The 19558-nt window shown below is 41.7% G+C and overlaps 3 protein-coding genes across 7 annotated transcripts in view; all 3 read left to right on the top strand.

Annotated features, from left to right (window-relative positions):
• The window catches only part of LOC102306555 (autophagy-related protein 2 homolog B), an 18545-nt gene extending 7044 nt beyond the window's left edge, over nucleotides 1-11501 (top strand). The window contains exons 19-43 of the mRNA XM_014331947.2: nucleotides 948-1090; nucleotides 1313-1470; nucleotides 1574-1749; nucleotides 2120-2270; nucleotides 2450-2652; nucleotides 4911-4991; nucleotides 5124-5230; nucleotides 5320-5412; nucleotides 5494-5564; nucleotides 5645-5721; nucleotides 5812-5982; nucleotides 6064-6196; nucleotides 6276-6472; nucleotides 6609-6835; nucleotides 6918-7035; nucleotides 7125-7316; nucleotides 7396-7497; nucleotides 7583-7661; nucleotides 7741-7951; nucleotides 8038-8107; nucleotides 8192-8274; nucleotides 8375-8496; nucleotides 9747-9901; nucleotides 10011-10160; nucleotides 10248-11501. Of these exons, the coding sequence (XP_014187433.1) occupies nucleotides 948-1090; nucleotides 1313-1470; nucleotides 1574-1749; nucleotides 2120-2270; nucleotides 2450-2652; nucleotides 4911-4991; nucleotides 5124-5230; nucleotides 5320-5412; nucleotides 5494-5564; nucleotides 5645-5721; nucleotides 5812-5982; nucleotides 6064-6196; nucleotides 6276-6472; nucleotides 6609-6835; nucleotides 6918-7035; nucleotides 7125-7316; nucleotides 7396-7497; nucleotides 7583-7661; nucleotides 7741-7951; nucleotides 8038-8107; nucleotides 8192-8274; nucleotides 8375-8496; nucleotides 9747-9901; nucleotides 10011-10160; nucleotides 10248-10478 (3501 nt within the window). The 3' untranslated portion in view covers nucleotides 10479-11501. The remainder of the gene's footprint in view (nucleotides 1-947; nucleotides 1091-1312; nucleotides 1471-1573; nucleotides 1750-2119; nucleotides 2271-2449; nucleotides 2653-4910; nucleotides 4992-5123; nucleotides 5231-5319; nucleotides 5413-5493; nucleotides 5565-5644; nucleotides 5722-5811; nucleotides 5983-6063; nucleotides 6197-6275; nucleotides 6473-6608; nucleotides 6836-6917; nucleotides 7036-7124; nucleotides 7317-7395; nucleotides 7498-7582; nucleotides 7662-7740; nucleotides 7952-8037; nucleotides 8108-8191; nucleotides 8275-8374; nucleotides 8497-9746; nucleotides 9902-10010; nucleotides 10161-10247) is intronic.
• Nucleotides 11502-11643: 142 nt separating this feature from the next.
• On the top strand, nucleotides 11644-15291 carry noxred1 (NADP-dependent oxidoreductase domain containing 1). 3 transcript variants are annotated; one of them, XM_005916775.2, is made up of 6 exons: nucleotides 11644-11900; nucleotides 12030-12214; nucleotides 13310-13490; nucleotides 13579-13733; nucleotides 13859-14057; nucleotides 14145-15291. In XM_005916775.2, the coding sequence occupies exons 1-6, from the start codon at nucleotides 11788-11790 to the stop codon at nucleotides 14278-14280; spliced, it is 969 nt and encodes a 322-aa protein (XP_005916837.1). In that variant the 5' UTR covers nucleotides 11644-11787; the 3' UTR covers nucleotides 14281-15291. The 3 variants fall into 3 exon arrangements, with proteins under 3 accessions (XP_005916837.1, XP_014187432.1, XP_014187431.1); XM_014331946.2 differs by having other exon boundaries at nucleotides 11644-11945; nucleotides 13669-13733; nucleotides 14145-15288; XM_014331945.2 differs by having other exon boundaries at nucleotides 11644-11945; nucleotides 14145-15285.
• A 415-nt stretch (nucleotides 15292-15706) lies between these two features.
• Nucleotides 15707-18631, top strand: tmed8 (transmembrane p24 trafficking protein 8). 3 transcript variants are annotated; one of them, XM_005916772.2, is made up of 6 exons: nucleotides 15707-15870; nucleotides 16203-16319; nucleotides 16416-16503; nucleotides 16617-16710; nucleotides 16915-17208; nucleotides 17319-18631. In XM_005916772.2, exons 2-6 carry the CDS (start codon nucleotides 16210-16212, stop codon nucleotides 17534-17536), a joined length of 804 nt encoding a protein of 267 aa, XP_005916834.1. In that variant the 5' UTR covers nucleotides 15707-15870; nucleotides 16203-16209; the 3' UTR covers nucleotides 17537-18631. The 3 variants fall into 3 exon arrangements, with proteins under 3 accessions (XP_005916834.1, XP_005916835.1, XP_005916836.1); XM_005916773.2 differs by having other exon boundaries at nucleotides 15712-15870; nucleotides 16173-16319; XM_005916774.2 differs by having other exon boundaries at nucleotides 15713-15870; nucleotides 16208-16319.
• The last annotated feature ends 927 nt before the right edge of the window (nucleotides 18632-19558 follow it).

Below are 19558 nucleotides of genomic sequence, written 5' to 3'. Positions count from 1 at the left end.
ACACACACACACACACACACACACACACACACACACACACACACACACACTTGCATGTGAGGCCAAATTTTTGTGCTGCTTTTTGATGTTTCCTTGAAAGAATTGCCAGACTTGAGCAACAGGGAATAACGTTCAACAAGGTAGTTTTGGAATAATTCACTAATGTTTAATTTGAACTATCACTATAGGTCTGTATCACTATAGTTGCAAGAAAGATGCTCAAAGTGATGTTTTGCTGCTGTGCATGTTATTGCAATGCTAAATTATGAGTTTTAGATCTGTTGCTTTAAATCTATTCTTATGACACAGCTACAGTAAACGTGTATATCTTGCCTAACTTTCTCTCCGAGTGATCATCTTGCATGTGATGCTGTGATTTCATATTACCACTCTTTCCCCCACAGCTAAAGCTTTGAATGTTCACTGTTGAAGCTCCAGTAGCGTACCTTCTGTGCTTCTTGCCCCCCTCCCTCATCTTTTACATGCAAATCTTTTGCTGTTTTTCTCCATTCTGTCTCACTGTGTCACTCTCATCACCTTCACCAGTCAGGCACGTATTTCATTACATTTACTTCTAATCCACAAAGTTGCTTCTCCAAAGGCAGTAAGTGATGTAGGCATTAATACACTGAAAAAATACTATTGAAAGATACATTTGATGTCCAGAGTCCTTCATGTGTTTTGTTTTAAATACTTTTCCAGTTTTCTTTGTCAATTGAAAGGTGTTGCTATTTTGTTAATGGCATTGGTCCAAAGCTGGAGCAAAATGTACAGGTTGATTTATTTGCATTGGGAAGCGAGGATATTTGGTAATATATTTACATGTGTGGCAGGTGCATCTTTATGCAAAGGTGTACAATAGCTCTGCTTTGCGTACCTAACCTGCTGACAAAACAGGTGGTGACAGAGTTGTGTTTACATTTACTATTATAATCTTGTAATTCCAGATGGTCATTCCTGGTGATGTCGGTGAGATGACGGTGTTCCAGGAAAAAACGATGAATAACTCCCGGTTCATCCTTGAGTTGTGTTTCCCTAATGTGCAGCTAACACTCCCCAGCAAGGCATTTTATGAAAAACTACACAACAGGTAGGTCACTTGGCTTTCACCCAGAGCAACTTCATTGCCTCTTATTTATTTATCTTTAATTTAACTAATTTATCTACAACACACATCTTTAACAGCCAGTTAACATTGCTTATTACTGGACCTGAGGTTCACCAGCTACTGTCATATCAGGGGAAAACTTTTTCAGCTGCATATTCTTCTCTATGCATTTAATAATTCTTATCCATATTCTAAATATTTTAGGATAAACAATGACCTTCTGCTGTGGGAGCCCACTGCTCCATCCCCAGTGGAGACTGTAGAGAACATGCCATATGGAGTTGGACTCTCTGTTGCCAGTCAATTGATCAACACTTACTCCAAGGACAGCTTTAGCCAGTTCCGCTCCACTGGTCCTGAGGGTGCGACAGAACAGTGTTTTCACCTAATTCTTTAGTCACTTATGATGTCATGTTTAAATTACAACTTATCTGCTCATAAATGGGTGTTTTGTTGTCTTTGCAGAGGAGACCAGTGGATCAGAGGAGGAGAACATGCACTATTACTCGCCTGCCACTGACCTGGGCTTCAGATCTCGAAAGAAGAAGAAGCCCAAAGCCCACAGCAAGAACTCCCAGAGCCTTTTCTCTGTCAATCTTAGTGTCAATCATGGCCTTATGTGTCTTCATGCTAATGCCAAGGTAACCTTCAGTATTTTCCACACGCAGGCTTTACTTTGGCTTGCTGGCCAAATATATTTGACGTCAGTTTTATTTTATCGACAACATCCATCACTGATTTAAAAGTGGACAGTCCCCTCACTCCAGCTTTAAAAGTTCAGTTGCTGCTAACCAGCCAGCTGGGCCCCTCCCATTGTGTCTTTCACTAAAGACAGCATGGACAGGTTGCTGCTGTGGTAGTCCTCAATATCTGCAGCGACTTGACCTGACTTAATCTCCCCTGTGTTGCACTTCTAGTGGTCACCCTTGTTCTGCCTGGAAAAAAAAAAAAGTGCACCAAAAAAAACAATGAAATTTGTGGACAGTGGAGTTGAGTTTGTTGTTTTTACAGAAGGAGGATAAAACCACACTGAAAAACAAACATGGCGAGTTCTGGCTGGAGGTGAAAAATGCCGTTTTGTTCAGCGTCACTCAGTATGAAGGCTTTAAAGATCAGCACTACATCTGCTTTCACACCAGCAGCATCTGCATGTATCACCAAGGTAAGCTGCTTCCTGTTTGTGTGTAATATCACTATTGTCTTAGTCTTATGATGTTATGAGTGATATGTGGTGATAATGGGACTTGAAAATATATAAAAGTATAGGTAACAGTCTAGAACTGTACTAATGGCACGACTGTATGCGTTTTCACTGATGACTCAATCTGTTATTATCCCCAGGACTCATAGATGGAGGCACTTCCGTCTCAGACATCAAATTGCCATGCAGGACACATCCTCATTGGCTAGAGCCAACCATCTACCAGTCAGAAACATCTTCAGAAAAATTGTCAACGCCTTCGGAGGGTATCGGTTTAGAAGCTCGCAGCATGGTTTCTGTCGCTGTCAAAATCTCATCACAGAATGCAGAACGCAACATCAAGGTCAGATACTCAAAACAGTTAGAGGACTCTGTGTGTATTTCACAGATTTGTTGTGAACCACTTCAGCAAGTCCACTACAGACTCAAGTGTCACATTCTGTACATAAAGTACTTATGTTTGAGTTATTTTTAAAGGCTGGCAGGCTTTATTCTGCACTCATATTGTCCATGAGTTTTGGATCTACTTCCCAGTCAAAATTGAGAAATCGCCATGTTTCATTATTGGTGGTTATTACATTTTTAAACCCTTACTGTGGAAGAGAAATGTTGTTTTGTTATGTGTTGCTTATTAAATAAGTCCACTTATGTGGCTGTGTGTATACAGTGGCTTGCAAAAGTATTGGGCCCCCTTGAACTTTTCCACATTTTGTCACATTACAGCCACAAGACCATCACAAAGTGGTGCACATGTGAAAAGTGGAACGAAAATCAGACATGATTCTAAAAATTTTTTACAAATAAATAACTGCAAAGTGGGGTGTGCGTAATTATTCAGCCCCCTTTGGTCTGAGTGCAGTCAGTTGCCCATAGATGTTGCCTGATGAGTGCTAATGACTAAATGGAGTGATTACTAATAGAGTGGGGCGACCGTGGCTCAGGGGGTTGGGAATCACCTGGGCAAGACACTTTACCCTACTTGCCTACTGGTGTTGGCCAGAGGGGCCGATGGCGCGATATGGCAGCCTCGCCTCTGTCAGTCTGCCCCAGGGCAGCTGTGGCTACAACTGTAGCTGCCTCCACCAGTGTGTGAATGTGAGAGTGGTATTGTAAAGCGCTTTGGGTGCCTAGAAAAGCGCTATATAAATCCACTCCATTATTATTATTATTATTATTATTATTATTACTATTATTACTATGTGTAATGTCAGTACAAATACAGCTGCTCTGTGACGGCCTCAGAGGTTGTCTAAGAGAATATTGGGAGCAACAACACCATGAAGTCCAAAGAACACAGCAGACAGGTCAGGGATAAAGTTACTGAGAAATTTAAAGCAGGCTTAAGCTACGCAAAGATTTCCCAAGCCTTGAACATCCCACGGAGCACTGTTCAAGCCATCATTCAGAAATGGAAGGAGTATGGCACAACTGTAAACCTACCAAGACAAGGCCGTCCACCTAAACTCACAGGCCGAACAAGGAGAGATCAGAAATGCAGCCAAGAGGCCCATGGTGACTCTGGACGAGCTGCAGAGATCTACAGCTCAGGAGGGGGAATCTGTCCATAGGACAACTATTAGTCGTGCACTGCACAAAGTTGGCCTTTATGGAAGAGTGGCAAGAAGAAAGCCATTGTTAACAGAAAACCAGAAGAAGTCCCGTTTGCATTTTTCCACAAGACATGTGGGGGACACAGCAAACATGTGGAAGAAGCTGCTCTGATCAGATGAGACCAAAGTGGAACTTTTTGGCCAAAATGCAAAAAGCTATGTGTGGAAAACTAACACTGCACATCACTCTGAACACACCATCCCCACTGTCAGATATGGTGGTGGCAGCATCATGCTCTGGGGGTGCTTCTCTTCAGCAGGGACAGGGAAGCTGGTCAGAGTTGATGGGAAGATGGATGGAGCCAAATACAGGGCAATCTTGGAAGAAAACCTCTTGGAGTCTGCAAAAGACTTGAGACTGGGGTGGAGGTTCAGCTTCCAGCAGGACAACAACCCTAAACATAAAGCCAGGAAACAATGGGATGGTTTAAAACCAAACATATCCATGTGTTAGACTGGCCCAGTCAAAGTCCAGATCTAAATCCAATCGAGAATCTGTGGCAAGATGTGAAAACTGCTGTTCACAAACGCTGTCCATCTAATCCTGTTTTGCAAAGAAGAATGGGCAAAGATTTCAGTCTGTAGATGTGCATAGCTGGTAGAGACAGACCCTAAAAGACTGGCAGCTGTAACTGCAGCAAAAGCTGGTTCTACAAAGTATCGACTCAGGGCTGAATAATTACGCACACCCCACTTTTCAGTTATTTATTTGTAAAACATGTTTGGAATCATGTCTGATTTTCGTTCCACTTCTCACGTGTACACCACTTTGTGTTGGTCTTTCACGTGGAATTCCAATAACATTGATTCATGTTTGTGGCTGTAATGTGACAAAATGTGGAAAAGTTCACGGGGGCCAAATACTTTTGCAAACCACTGTATGTTTGTATGCAAATTTAAAAAATTCCACGTAATTTAAGAAGTAATGTGCTCGCTGTGATGTCCCTTTTTTTTTTTTTTTCCCCCTCCTTTCTAATTTTCCGTCATGCAGGAGTTTCTGGTTGCTGTTGGGGTGAGAGGTGCTACACTCCAGCACAGAGTGGTCCCTCCCAGCTTGGGCTGGTATGACCAGGTAAAACAAACTGCCTTAGGCTGCTGTCATATAAGCTTTATTTGACCTTCATATGATGTGTTTACACAGCACAGAAGAAATGTGCAATAACATCAGGTATTCATAATCTTACTGATGATTTGTCTACAACAGATTGTTGACTTTCTGAATGTTTCTGATGAACCCGTGTTGGGTTACGCTCCTCCTACGTCTGTCACCACACTACATTTGCACCTATGGAGCTGCTCTCTGGACTACAGGTGAAGTAGAACAAAACACTAAATGGTGGCTGATTTTATTATCCGAGTGTGTTCTTGTGTGACGCTTGATTTTATTTTGTTTTTTGCAGACCCCTGTACTTGCCACTCAGATCGTTGCTGGTTGTGGAAACATTCAGCATCTCCAGTAGCGTCTCTCTAGACAACTCCTCATCAACACTTAGGTGTGAAAAAGCAACTGGATTTCTTCTGAAATACAAAAATGTGTGGAGGTTACATTATTTAGTAAAATATGTTGTTTCCAGGATCATTTTGGACGAAGCTGCTCTGTTCCTCTCAGATAAAAGTAATGCTGTCTCTGTAAATCTAGCTCGTGGTAAGTTGACTTCAGAAACGGTGTTGAATGCGACTTTACATGAAGCTTTGACAAATTTTGACTTTTTCTTTTTGTCACAGATTATGTCCAAGTGGTAGACATGGGAACCTTAGAGCTGAGGATAACAGCGGTCAAACCTGGAGTAGATGGAAAATTGGTAAGTGTTAATTATTCATATTCCCATTTTTAAAAAACAGACAAAACAGGCTTGTACAAACACTTATTTTCGCTGTCTCTTGGGTGATAGTCGGAGCCCAGATTCGAGCTGCGCTGCTCCAGTGATGTGATCCATATCAGAACCTGTTCGGACTCCTGTGCTGCCCTCATGAACCTCATACAGTATGTAGCCAGCTATGGAGACTTGCTGCCCCCAGCTGAACCAGAGACCAAGCACAGCAGCACTACACAAAAAAGCAAGGTCAGCAGTGTCACTCAGTTAAAGCATAATTGTCAAACTTTACCATATGCACAAGTTTATTCTGAGTGTATTTTTGGACAGATGGAGGCTTCTAGCCGACCACCATCTCAGACTTCGCTCCTCGCTGAGACTGAGCAGCAGATGTTACAGGATCTCATGAGTGACGCTATGGAAGAGACTGATGGGCAGCCTGTACCAGGGCTGCAGCAGAACGGTAAATACTTCGCTCAGTGAGGTAAAAAAGTGTTTCACCCATGAGGAGTCTTTACTTTATGAATTTCACACCACTGCAGGCACACCTGAGGAGCAGATTCAAGACCAAGAACCACCTCGCTCAGACCTGTTCCTGTTCCCAGATGAAAGTGGGAATTGCCAAGATTTAAGCCCCCCGTACCCCATGCTTCCTTCTCCTCTCATCACACCAGCCCCTAATCTGGCCCAAGAGACTGACGACTTTTGTATATTGGAAACTCCGAGCTCCAGAGGAGAGGTTGGGACGTACTCATTCTTCAAGTTAAGGCTACATATTTTTGTGTAGCCTTAACTTGAAGAGGCTACATAGCATAGTGATCGACTGTTTTTACAAAACCTGTTTATGCCTGACTGTAAGAAAAATGTGTGTTCAGGATCGAGATCAGGAGCCGGTGGTGAAGCAGCTATCCTCGGAGCCAGTAGAAGTCAAAGACGATCACTTCAGTCAGCCTCTGGATGGAAGTGATTCCAGCCGTGGAGCCAACTTTCCCATCCCAGAGGTTCGCTACCTCATTAAGGAAATCTCTGTCATCTGGCATCTTTATGGTGGAAAAGACTTCGGGAGTGTGAGCTCCATAGTTTCTCCTGCTAGAAGCCGGGGGTGAGTCATAAACTGGGTTCTCTTTACATTTGTTAAAAGGAAGACATATTTACTTAACTCTGGTCTTTACTCTGTCTTGCAGATGTACACCTCATAGCTCCCCATCTCAAACTCCAGTGAGACAAGCGAAGGCTTCAGGGCGGGTTGGTGGTGGAAAGGGAAGGAATCCTGATGTCCTGATGGAGATTCAACTCAGCAAGGTAAAGTTATGCTGTGCAGAAATAAATGTTCATTATTTTGTGAAATGCCATTTGGGATTTCTTCAGCTTTTCTTTTACTGCTTCTTCAGGTGAGATTCCAGCACGAGGTGTACCCCCAGATCTCAGCGGTGTCGCGTCCAGCAGTGGACCAGCCAGTGTCCCGGCAGGTGTTCTCTGTGCAGGACTTGGAGATTCGAGACAGACTAGCTACCTCCCAGATGAACAAGTTCCTCTACTTGTACTCTAGCAAGGAAATGCCCCGAAAAGCCCATTCTAACATGGTGAGGAAAGCACCATACTCGTTGTAATCGTGGTAAGTTTTGTCCTGTCGTAACCATGTGTGTGCGCTTTTTGTCTTAGTTGACAGTCAAGGCGATGCACATGTGTCCTGAGTCAGGCCAGGCTCCCCCAGAGTGCTGTTTACGGGTCACTCTAATGCCTCTTCGTCTCAATATTGATCAGGTGAGAGTTGGGTACAAATTATTTCTCTAACCCTGGCAAACAATGAGCATTGTCTTTTAAGTGATAGCTTCTTCTTTATTTGAAGGATGCACTGTTCTTCTTGAGAGACTTCTTTACAAGTCTTGCTGCTGAAGTTGAGTTTTTCTCACCACCTATTCACGAAGGTAAGATTGCCACAAAACTGTATAATTATCATGACTCCTACTTTTATCTCATGCATCTTTAACGTTTTGTCTGTTATAGCGGTTTGTGTTACCACAAAGAAAGTGGCTGCCCCAGAGATCTCTTGCAGCTTCTCCAAGCACGCTGGTGGGAGCCAGGATCCAGCCCCAATCATCTCGGTGCCTGCACAGAGACGACTGAGCCAAAACGGTTTCTCTACATCCGGCAGGGAAGACGCAAATGACAGTGAAGCCTCTGCTTCTCCCTTCACAGACCAACCCATCTTCTTTAGGTTAGAGGTTATTTTTATTGACCACTAAGCCGTTTAACTTTCCAAACTGCTTGTTTGTGTTCAGCAACCCCTTGTCATCTTAACAGGGAGTTTCGATTTACTTCTGAGGTTCCCATTCGCCTGGACTACCATGGGAAACACGTGTCTATGGACCAGGTAACTGTCTAAGAGAGGACTTGATTAACTCCACGTTATGTTATGAGTGCTTCATGAATGATTTTTATGAGTACCTCGTTCCAGGGAACATTTGCAGGGATCATTTTCGGGCTGACACAGCTGAATTGTTCAGAGCTCAAACTGAGGCAGTTGTGCTACAGGCAGGGGTAAGTATACCGCAAAATGTATCTCATGAGACAATAAATTAGCAAAAACATAATTCGCACACAGTGATCCATATTAAAGTAATACTTGTTTGTGTTTCAGATTATTAGGTGTGGATAAGCTCTTTTCCTATGCAATAAATGAGTGGTTAAATGACATAAAGACAAACCAGCTTCAAGGACTGCTGAGTGGTGTGGCACCTATTCATACTCTGGTAAAACTGGGTAAGTGTAACAGTTCAAGGGATCATCTCAGATGGTTTACTGTGTTTGTTAAGAACAGGGCTGTTGCTGTACCTTGTTCTTGTTGGCCAGTTGGGATGTGCTACATGATTAAATGTTGCTTCTCTTGTTAATCAAGACATGAAATACTAGTTATTTAATCCAATTATGCAAATGTTTGTTAATGTACAGTGCACATCAACTGTCAGTTATACCTCAGCAACATTACACACTCTTTCCCGTGAGTGGATATAAACAAGCACAGTGAAAAGGAACACAAGTGGCAGCTCTGTGAACAAGTGTGGATTTGCAGTGTTCTTATCTAGACAATAAACAGTTATTAGCAGGCCTTGTAAGCTCACACTGATGAATAAGCTGAGCAGTGTGTAACCATAATCTGCTCAGGTCTATAAACATTAACATGTAAGCTAAGCAGTGCTCGTGTTAGCTACTTGCAGCAGAATAAACTGATGTGTATCAGTTGTATTGCAGATGCCAGCAATAAATGAAATTTAAGAATGCACAGGTCCAGCTTTTTGTAGTTCTGATCTGACACCTTGGATATCGATAATGGTTCAAACTGCTGGAAATGCGCGAATGAAAGCTGCTGCTGTAGCTAAAGAGAAGCGTCTCCAAGCTGCTGAAGCTCTGATGTTAACTTCCTATACATTGCCTCACTCTCCCATTAGCAATCGAAGCATTGCTCCTGTTGCGCAATTATTAACACAGTGTAGAGCTGAACTGAATGGATTAGCTGTGGACTGTAGCACTGACACCTATAACCTTAGCACATCTTTATTACACTTTATTATTATACTTTGTCTAATATGAAAGAATAAGATTTAAAAAAATCACAATTTTTCCCAAATTGTATTTGTACAGACATTGTTTAACTTGTCAGTGAACTGTCTGTTATCTTACGTTCAGACTTGTTAACTAGTCTGATTTTTGTTGTTCTCTCATTTTAATTGACTTGTAAAGGAGTTGCCTGGTGCTTGGCCCAACAACTTTCTCATTTCTGAAAAGTTCCTTGAGTCAACATTTCCTTGTTTGACAAAATTTTCTTTATTGTTGCTGACATTTCAGAATCAGCCTTAATCACTTTCTTTTTCTTTAATAAAAAACTATCTGGAACAGAAACTGCTGTGAAAGTCTTTTCCAATATGAGAGCTGAGGTCCAGCTTTTGACTTTCAGTTGCTTTACTCCTCTGTCAATGTTGTGTTTTGTTTTGTTTTTCTTCTTTCATATTCAGTTCACGGACTCAGGGATTTGGTCTGGCTCCCGATTGAACAGTACAGGAAGGATGGCCGGATAGTCCGTGGATTTCAGCGCGGCACGGCTTCCTTTGGAACCTCTACAGCTATGGCTGCCCTGGAGCTCACAAACAGGATGGTGCGGACTATTCAGGTAAACTGGTCCACTGCTGCTAATAAAATATTTGCATGCATTTCCTTCTGTAAAGCACGTAGAAAAATCTATTAATTGTTGTCTGTTATAATTTTTTTTCTGTTTTTAGGCAGCCGCTGAGACAGCGTATGACATGGTGTCTCCAGTGCCTGATGAGAGGGACACAAAGAGGGTAAAACGGATCTCCCATTATGGACTGGCTCATCAGCCTGTCGACCTCAGAGAAGGTGTAGCCAAAGCCTACACTGTGGTGAAAGAGGTAAAAAAAACAAAAACAAATAGGAAAACCTTCACTTCAGTTCTGTGAAAGAAAAGCTGTTTTAAGGACTGCAAAATGTTCCCACAGGGGATCACAGACACTGCACTAACCATCTACGACACAGCCACCCGGGAGCACGAGCAGCGAGGTATGACTGGGGCAGTCGGTGGAGTTCTCCGCCAGCTTCCACCTGCAGTAGTCAAGCCACTCATTATGGCCACTGAGGCGACTTCAAATGTCTTGGGTGGGATGAGAAACCAGATTCACCCCGATGCACGTCAGGAGGAGTCGCAAAAATGGAGGCAGGGCGACGAGTAAGTGGCATTGCCTTATGGAAAACTGAAACAATGACTGTGCAGCAGCTACAGCTTAATAGGTGTGCTTTTGAAGAAGGCAAAAGGTGGACAGTGAGTGCCGGTGTAAATAAAATGGTGTTCATCCTGTGGCAGTTTGAGCTACTGTGATTTTTAGCTTGTGTCAGCTTATCACATGCCTCACAGTGCCTTCATGGTCATCAACATTGTTCAACTGTATGCGTGTAATCAAATGGATGAAGAAGGGTGAGTTTGAGCAGCACTTATAATGTTATTGTGAATGATGCTATGTTGTAGGGTAGACCATACAAATGTAAAGGCTTAAGAATGAAGGAATAGGTCCTTTCATCTGCTTCATTTTCAAACAGCTGTTTACAGATTGTGTGGTTGCGTTCTCTTATCCTACTTTGTGTCAGCAAACACTAATATTCTAGGTGTAATGACCCTTAATTTATATAAGATGTACTGTATGTGGGCCTTGTTATTTACTGTAAATATTCCTAATGAGCAGCATTTCGTGCAAATATGAGAGAACAAATGAAACTGAATGTGTTGCATCTTTGTAAAGCTCTGTAATCTGCACTTTTAACTGAGTCGAAGCGTAACAAGTGAGAGATGGGACGATTATCCAGACTTGTTCTAAGGTTTCACAATTTTAGTGTTGCATAATTTTCACAAAAGCTGCTGTTTAAAAAAAGGAAGCTGCGGTTTAAATTTAAAAACTGCTTTATTCTTACAGTCTCATGCTCACATTTTTGAATTGTTGACAAAGTGAATCTACTCAAGATCCATAAGTAAAGTCTTAATGTACTGATAATCTCATTTGTTTAGTTTTTTTTAATTATTATTAAGCTATATGTTTATATATTGATGTCTGATGTGATCAATTGTGTTGCTAAGTCTTGATTTTTATTTTTTTTCTTCCTTTTTTGGTTATGTGGTAAGAGTATTATTTCTTGTAAATATATGTACAGGTGACTCATGAATTTGTATTAAAAGCATGATGGAGAAATAAAAACGGTGAAATTAACACTGGAGTGTGCTTGGTTGGTGTTTATTTACTTTAGACATTTTTGTAAACCTTAGGAGTTGTGTTAGCATCATATTTCAACGTTTGCTTTATATATTTTATTCTGAAAACTATACGTCCGTCTGTCAAGTGATTTTTATTTTGAAAGCCTAACCTCGCTAAGTTAATGTTGGCATGGCAACAGAACTGGTTCCCAAATCTCCATTGAAAAGTGTTAAGAGCGTAGACTTGGACTATTTTAAGGGGTTTAACATTTTAACTGTGTGCTCAAAGAGTGTTGGTGATGGCGGACATAGTCGCCGACCTGAGCACTCTGTGTTTTGAGAGCGGGCTCGCTGACGACGAAAAGAAGTTACTTTACCTCCGGGCGCGCTCGGCTGGACTGATATTTTGCGGGTGCGAGCACGCAGCTTTCGTGTGTGAGCTCTTTGACTCGCTAAGGTGAACTCATCCCACACGTATAGTCTTGCAGTCATTTGAGTATATTTTAATCTGTCTGAGCTGCTTCATTCTTTTGTATTATAGATGTGCCATCAGGAGGCGCACAGCGAAAATCAGAAAGCCAGTGGCACCAGGAGAGCACGACGACCTCCGCGTGGGTATACTTGGGTTGGGCCATCTGGGAAAACAGCTGTGCCTAGCACTTCTTGAAAAGACCAAAATCAAACCCTCACATATTAAGATCTCCACTAGGAGACCAGAGTTAGCAGGTACGCACGCACAAAAAGCCCAAATCTGAGAAAAATGCTTGTGATGCAGTGGATTTATACGGAGCCCCCCAGGGGACATGGGGGGAAAAAAAATTAGGGAGGAAAAAAAAAATTAAGACGGACTTTTGCGAGATCTCGCAAAAGTCCGTCTTAATTTTTTTTTTCCTCCCTAATTTTTTTTTTCCTCCCTAATTTTTTTTTTTTTCCTCCCTAATTTTTTTTTCTCCCATGTCCCCTGGGGGGCTCCGTAGATTTAAGATAAGATGAGCTTTATTAGTCCCACGCATGGGAAATTTGTTTTGTTACAGCAGTGGACAGTGCAAAGTTGCATAGAAAAAACAATGGAATAGTATATCCATAAGATACTGTACACAATAGAATATAATAAAAAAAAAATACTATATACAATCGAATAAAATAGAATACAAATGCTGTATACAATATGAGTATAATAATTTCTTGTGACAGGATTTAAATGTCATGAGACACATAATCTTAAAGTGGTGGACCTATTTCCTTTTTATTCTGTTGTGTTTATAGAGCGTTACAGTGGTGGATGCTCATATTAGACATGGTCAAAGCTTCAAATAATTAGATTCTTTCGTTGAAGTAATCTATGTGAGGTGAAAGATCGCTGTTCATGTGGCTATAAATGCTAGGTTTCCTACTGTTGGCTCCTCATGATATCACTCAGTGGATACCACTAATATGGTCAAACCTTCTGTTTGCAAGGGGCAGCCAGTCAGAAGAAGGCTGGCTTAAGGGATGAGAAGCTAAAGCTCCTTGTTTCAGATAGTGGGTAATCTGAGGGGTTTCCATACGCTTCCTTAATGACTCTCTTCACTCTTACATTTTTAAGCTACCCAGATGCATTTTTGAGCAGATTTAAGCTAGGTTGTTGTTGTTTTGTTTTTTCAGTTATGCCCTTTTAAGACTATGAATAGTTATTGGTTGCTTGTTGTGACTCTATGGTATTCTTGAGTTAATCATTAAGCATGTGTTGGTTTAACTAAATTGCACTTGGACCAAACTTCCGTGTGTACTGATAAAAGAAAAAAAGTGTTTGCTAAGATCGTTGTATGTTCTGTGTTTCAGTGGAATTTGTCCATACAGAAGTTGAATGTTTCTTTGACAATCGCAGACTGGCAGCATGGGCGGATGTTCTTTTCCTTTGCTGTCTGCCCTCTCAAATCCCAAAAGTCTGTGTTGATCTCCGCTCTCATCTGGCAAAACACTGCCTTGTGTACAGTTTCACCTCTGCCATTCCCGTCACCAGGTACAGCCATATTCACACACACAAAGGACTGGTCATTTCTTGGGGGGGTTGGGTCAATGAATCGCTTTCTTTTGAATTACTGTCTCAGATTAGCTAAGCTTCTTGGACACGACTACATCCTGAAGCCAAAGTATGACGTTGTCTCTTGTGACACTGTGGATGTTTGGCTGTCCTGCAGTCATGTGGCCTCAGCTTTAGCAGATCCTTTGCTGATAGAAGCATCGTGTCCTCTCACAATGAAAGGTATGTCACTTCAGCATCTTTTCATTTTGTTTCATATGTGACAGAAAGTATTTTGCATGAGCTTCAGTTAAACAAGTTCTTTACAAGTTCTGTTCTTAGTTTGTACATTTTGATTCCACATGTAGGAGGTATTTCTCTGGGTCTGAACTGGGTGTGTGCGGTGCTGTATATCCTGTTGAATATCTGCACCTCTGCCAGTCTGGGATCCAGTGAGGCTCTCCTCTTAATTAAATCAATATTTAAAGAAAAATGTGGAGACACTGTGCAATTAAATGCACACAGTTTCATCAATTCATCCTATGCATCTTCTCTTCTCTCAGATGAGTGAGTAGATCAGTGTTTGTTTGTTTTTTAAACTGTCATATATCTCATTTAAATAATAATTATATATTTCAACTTTATTCCAAAAAGGCCTTTTCCCTGGATTTCACTTATGGATGCCCAGATCAGGGAGACCCCGCTGCTGCGCTTTCTATCAAGCAGTAAATCTGTGCAACAGTGCCTCTCTGCAGCTTATAAATCCCAGATGGAGACACCAGCAAAGTGACACACTGATCAGCCACAGCATTAAAATCACTAATACGTGAACTCAGTCTCTGTGATGGAAAAATCTGCTGGGGAACCATGTCTCATTTTGAAAGAATACATAACAATACGAAAAATTAAAAAGTAAATAAAAGTCTGTTTAGCTTTTTGTGACCTGTCTTAAATAATGAGGCTGGTCAGTGTGCTTCCAATTCAAAATTTGTATTACTGTGTTACATTTTCAATTTTGAATGAAAATCATTTTATAACATGAAGGACTCACTAAAGTTTGTGAAATGTAGATAGGTTTACTTCAGATACTTTTATGCAGTACAGTTACAGTGCTATGCAAAAGTCTCAAGCTTAATATGTTTTTTATTTTCTCTATTAAGCCACTTAACACTGACCTATGAAACATTAAAGCATCAAAAAATGCACTCATGGATGAACAAGTGTTGTCTCTATACAGCACAGGCGACTTGGGAAAGAACCAATTTTAAGTTGTATCTGTAGCTACTTTGGTGATGGCAGCCTCTTGCAAAAAACCTGGACCTTCATCTACTGTTCACTGCAGCCTTGTCAGTAAAGATCTCAGTGGAAAGACTTCTGTCAAGAAGCCTATCTTAAGGAAAATGGGGAGAAACAGCTGAAGTATACCAAATTACACACCAAATGAACTGAAGACAGGTCCGATGGAGTAATGAATCCAGATGTGACATACAGAGGAGATTGGGGTGAGGTACAACAGTGAGTGTCTACAGCCATCTGCAAGACACGGTGGAGGCAGTGTCATACTTTGGGTTGGCATTTAAGCCAGTGGTGTTGGGGATCTTGTTGAAATTAATGCAACAACATTAGGTTTGATTGCCAAAAGCTTCATTTTTCAGCATGACGATGATCCCACATGCACTGCCAATGCATTAAGAGCATACTACGCACAGGGGAACACTGCCAGTCATGGATCGCCTCCCCAGATCCTGGACCTCAACAATATTGAAACAGTGTGGGATCATCTTGACAGGGAATGGAACAAAAATACAGCCAACATCTAGAGAAGAGCTTTAAAGACTGCTTAAAGAAATAACAGGAAAGCTTGTCTAAGAGAGCTGTAGTTGTACAAACTCTGCTTTTGTCTTACATGTACTCTTTCCATGTATGTACACGTTTTAATAAATTTCCTATTTCTTTCCTAGATTTTCCCAATTGAATAAGAAAAGGGGGGGGGTGCCTCAAGGCCTTTGCAGAGTACTGTATCATGAGAAAAAAGACTTAAAACTGAAAAAAAAGATAGTTGTTAGATTTTGTTAAATAATCTGTGTTTATGATTTGGCTTTGGGACGTATACTTTTAGACTGGTTTAAATATTAAGCAGCGTATGTCCTCAGAGGAGCTGCAGTAGGCTCCTGGTAAGGATGCAGATTCGCTGATTTTCCGAGAAAAGACGGAAGTGTCAAAAAATCCGGGTCTGTTTTTTCCTGTTGAGCAGCAGAAGCAGCAGCGGCAGCACTGTGGAGAGGTCCCTCACATGACTGCAGGGATATGGAGGCGGTTTTCCTCATGTCCTGAGTTCGATTAAACTAAAATCACATCATATTTTCGACGCTACGTTGTGGTGAGATAAGTTTTTGGGTGTTGTGTCCGCAGCTTCGGCTGTCCTTTTAACTGCTCGCTGGTTAGCTAGCGTGAGCTATAAGCTAACAGCTAGCCTGGTCAATGAAGCTAGAGTTCCACGCACATGTAAACACAGCTCGTCGCTACTGCTTTACCTGTGAAATCAGAAGGCAATACTGCGGTTGACGGGGTTTATTATGTGAAACGGCAGCTTGTTTAGTTTAAACAGCCTGCTTTAGGAGGCTAGCTTCACCCGTCTCCCTCCCCTGTGGTTGGGAGGGGCGGGGTTTCATCTTTTTGCAGCCACGCAGACTGAGGTGTTTGCCTTCTCAGGACAGCCATGGAGAGATTAGAGGCTACATCACAGCTCCAGTCACGGCTTTCATCACTGTCTTTCTCATCTTTCCCCGGAGTAACAGCCAAACAGTGCGACAACACGCCACCGGACAGGTAACCTGTTGCTGCGGCTTTTAAATGGAGCTGCTATGCAGATGGGTGGTCTGAATGTTATCTTGGTTTAAAATTTCTATTCTTTCTTTACTTAAGGCTGCAGAATACAAATCTTTCAGAGAGCTTTACTGAGTCCAAAGACAGTATGGATGACACCAAGGAGGATTCAGGACGTCTTTCTGAGGTAGGTAATACTGTGTGCTTAGGTGAGCTGTAAACAAGTTGCAGTAAATAGGGAGGCATAGTCTAACAATTTAAGTCTTTACAATAATAACCCTGACGTGTGCGCATATTGAGGGTAATGAAGAGGCCCCTGCTGAGCTGGCCCTGGGGGAAGGAGGCGAGGAGAACAGCAGTGCAGGGAGCTGTCAGCTCTCCGCCGAGATGAAAGGTGAGGACCTGCAGTGTGCCATAGTGACAGCTGCTTTGTTCAGCAGTGATTCTGACTCTGCAGGTTCATAAACGTCCCGCTAATTGCAGTGTGCGTGCACAGTATTTGCTTGAGATTTTGCCATCTTAAAATGAGTTGGATAAAGTGTTGCAGTTGCTGTCACATCTTGTTAAAGTCACTGCCGCGTGTCCCTTCTGATGGCAGCCCAGATGCCGCCCCTGAACCCCCCGACAACTTGGACATCTGCTGCTGTGAAGGAGTTAAAGGTGAAGCTCCGAACAGAGAAGGACAGCATGGTGACCGTGTACCGAGGCGACATCATGACGGTCCATGTGCCCACCGTGCCCGAAGCCAATAAAGTGTGCTGGGAGTTTGCCACAGACGGCTACGACATTGGCTTCGGCATCTATTTTGACTGGACTCCTGTGACGAGCCGGTCCATCACGGTGCATATCAGCGAGTCGAGCGATGACGAGGACGAAGAGGAGGAGCTTGAAGGTCAGGTGCCGACGCCCCTCTTTGCGATGGCAGTTGTACTTTTATATGTTTTCCCCCCACTGGGGTTACAATTCGGTGTGTTGACTTTGTGGATCATGTGATTTCTGCAGGGCCCGTCGGCAACGGGGACGTCGAGAAGGGCTCCAAAACTCACACCAACTCTAACTTGTCTGAAATCCTCCCCGTGTACCGCCAGGACAGCCACCTGTCCGTGCAGGGGGGGAGCCACGAATTTCCAGGTGAAGGCACTTATCTCCTGAAGTTTGACAACTCCTACTCCCTTTGGCGAAATAAAACACTTTACTACAGGGTTTATTATAGTGCCTGAGATGCCAATTTATCGCTTATGAATGTACAATTTACTGAAGAACAATGAACTATTTTTGATTCCACACTTGTCGGGGGAGGGATGGGGGGGAGACATAATTGAAATTCTAAAATAAAATAGAAAAAAAAATAAATATATATATATAAATATTTTTTAGCACCGTCTGCTTGTGTTGTCTCTTGTTGAATTTAAGTTTGTAATCCCACAGATTTCAAACGCTTCAGTGTCTTGCTAACATGTGTTTGAAGAAGCCTTGCATATGTGCCATTTTTCCCATGTGTGCACCGTGCTATTTGGTCAAGTGCCCATCATAAAATATCTATTGTCTTCACCTGTAACAGATCTATGGTAGCAGTGATCAGGGAAGACCTGCACGGGTATAACTGTGTTAAATCAGCTATGATCTAAAGAAAGAAGCTTTGTTTTGTGTGCTTGTGTGTGTGTGTGTGTGTGTGTGTGTGTGTGTGTGTGTGTGTGTGTGTGTGTGCGTGTGTGTGTGTGTGAGAGAGAGCTTGTGCACCTTTTTTTTTTCTTATTATTCTTATTGCTTTGTCTTTGTTACCAACCTAACTTATTTTTTTCTTCTCTGTATTGATCCTAATCACGTGAGATTTCAGATTATGTAAATTCAGAGTATGGCGATGTCTGCTGTCACAGTGGTGTGTTGGTTAAAGAATATATATAAGTCGAATGTACTGAAGCAAGTGGTAATCAGACTGTGCTTTTTATGACACAATTAAAAGCCATCCCTTATCACATGCAGCTCTCCTTATGTAATAAAAAAATCAATATTTACATTTGACTTGCACACTTTCATTATGTTTGGAGGTAGATTATTTTTTGTGCACAAGTCTAAGAAGTAAGTTACTGTTTTGTTTTTGGTCTTTTTTAAAAAAAAAAAGATTATCTTTCTTTCCTCATTTCAATCACTCTTTGTGCATCTTCCAAAGATTTCACAGATCTGGCTGCTGACGTTGTATACAGCATACTGTAAAGCAACTGATACTGTTACTGTACTAAACCCTCGCTGTAAGTTATGCTGATGGCATCAAATCCTGAAATTTCTAATTCCTCAATAAACAGACCATTGTCTCATTTCCTTTGTGGTTAATTGAGGCGATTAGATAAAACCAGCATGCATCACGGTCGATTACTGGACAGCTTGAGAAAAAAATAAATTAAAAAATGGCCAGCCAAAGCTGCGCATTTCACCCGAGACCCCGTCATTTCATAACAGTCTCGCTGCACATCCAGGATTAGAAAGCACTTCAGGGTGGCCCCTTGTGTTTCCATTAAATTGTGACATAAGGGGATTGATGTAATAGTTGCACAGAGGTGCTGATGAAACCAGGTTTTATTTTCAGTTCTCCCTTAAGGCCTCTCACAATCTTACGACGCAGCTAGCCTTGCTTGGGCTTTACTGGATTTTTCTTTTTTTTTTAAAGAAAAATGGTCAATAATTTATGGAAAGCTACTCTCAGTATCATCAAATTCATTATTTATTCAATTAACTTCACGGAAATATAAAGATGTACTAGATTCTAACATAATCCACATTATCTACAAGCATATGATGGTCGAATGCCAGCTGGCATCCAGAAGCTGTTTAAAAAAAGGGGATAATCAATACAAATGAAGATGAAGTTATATTATTTTGAGAAACCCAAGGTTAGCACAAATGTGAACAGTCATTGAGTTTCTGTTTCGAGGCCTTTGGAACTGTACTGACTAAATAAAAATTTGCAGCACACTCGACTGCTTAAAAAATTGCATAGGACTAACATAATTATTCAGTACTGTGATAGATGCTCCTTTTCTTTCTTTTTTATGGTTTGTCTTGGTTCTGTATGTAAATCGGAGGTTTGGGATCTAATTTTCCTTATGCGGTCATTTTTTGGTCTGGCGTCATGAGCAGGTGTTATATAAGCTGTAGCATCAACCTACACCTGTTTAGTTTGTCATTTGATTACTTCTTTGTTTTTATCACTTAATTTCTTGTGATATAAACAGTCAGAATAAAGA

Source organism: Haplochromis burtoni, unplaced genomic scaffold (genome assembly GCF_018398535.1).
Source record: "Haplochromis burtoni strain Fernald_Lab_line unplaced genomic scaffold, NCSU_Asbu1 Contig_16, whole genome shotgun sequence".
Lineage (NCBI taxonomy): Eukaryota > Metazoa > Chordata > Actinopteri > Cichliformes > Cichlidae > Haplochromis > Haplochromis burtoni.
This window is presented reverse-complemented; position numbering and strand designations above follow the sequence as displayed.

What these genes read in the sequence shown, in the direction of transcription:
- noxred1 (XM_014331945.2), top strand. Translation starts at nt 11,788, where the DNA reads ATGGCGGACATAGTCGCCGACCTGAGCACTCTGTGTTTTGAGAGCGGG. An exon ending in TCTGCCATTCCCGTCACCAG is followed by an intron (nt 13,491 to 13,578) that starts GTACAGCCATAT and finishes TTACTGTCTCAG; the next exon opens with ATTAGCTAAGCTTCTTGGAC. An exon ending in GTGTCCTCTCACAATGAAAG is followed by an intron (nt 13,734 to 13,858) that starts GTATGTCACTTC and finishes TTCCACATGTAG; the next exon opens with GAGGTATTTCTCTGGGTCTG.
- tmed8 (XM_005916772.2), top strand. Translation starts at nt 16,210, where the DNA reads ATGGAGAGATTAGAGGCTACATCACAGCTCCAGTCACGGCTTTCATCA. An exon ending in GACAACACGCCACCGGACAG is followed by an intron (nt 16,320 to 16,415) that starts GTAACCTGTTGC and finishes TCTTTACTTAAG; the next exon opens with GCTGCAGAATACAAATCTTT. An exon ending in ATTCAGGACGTCTTTCTGAG is followed by an intron (nt 16,504 to 16,616) that starts GTAGGTAATACT and finishes GCGCATATTGAG; the next exon opens with GGTAATGAAGAGGCCCCTGC.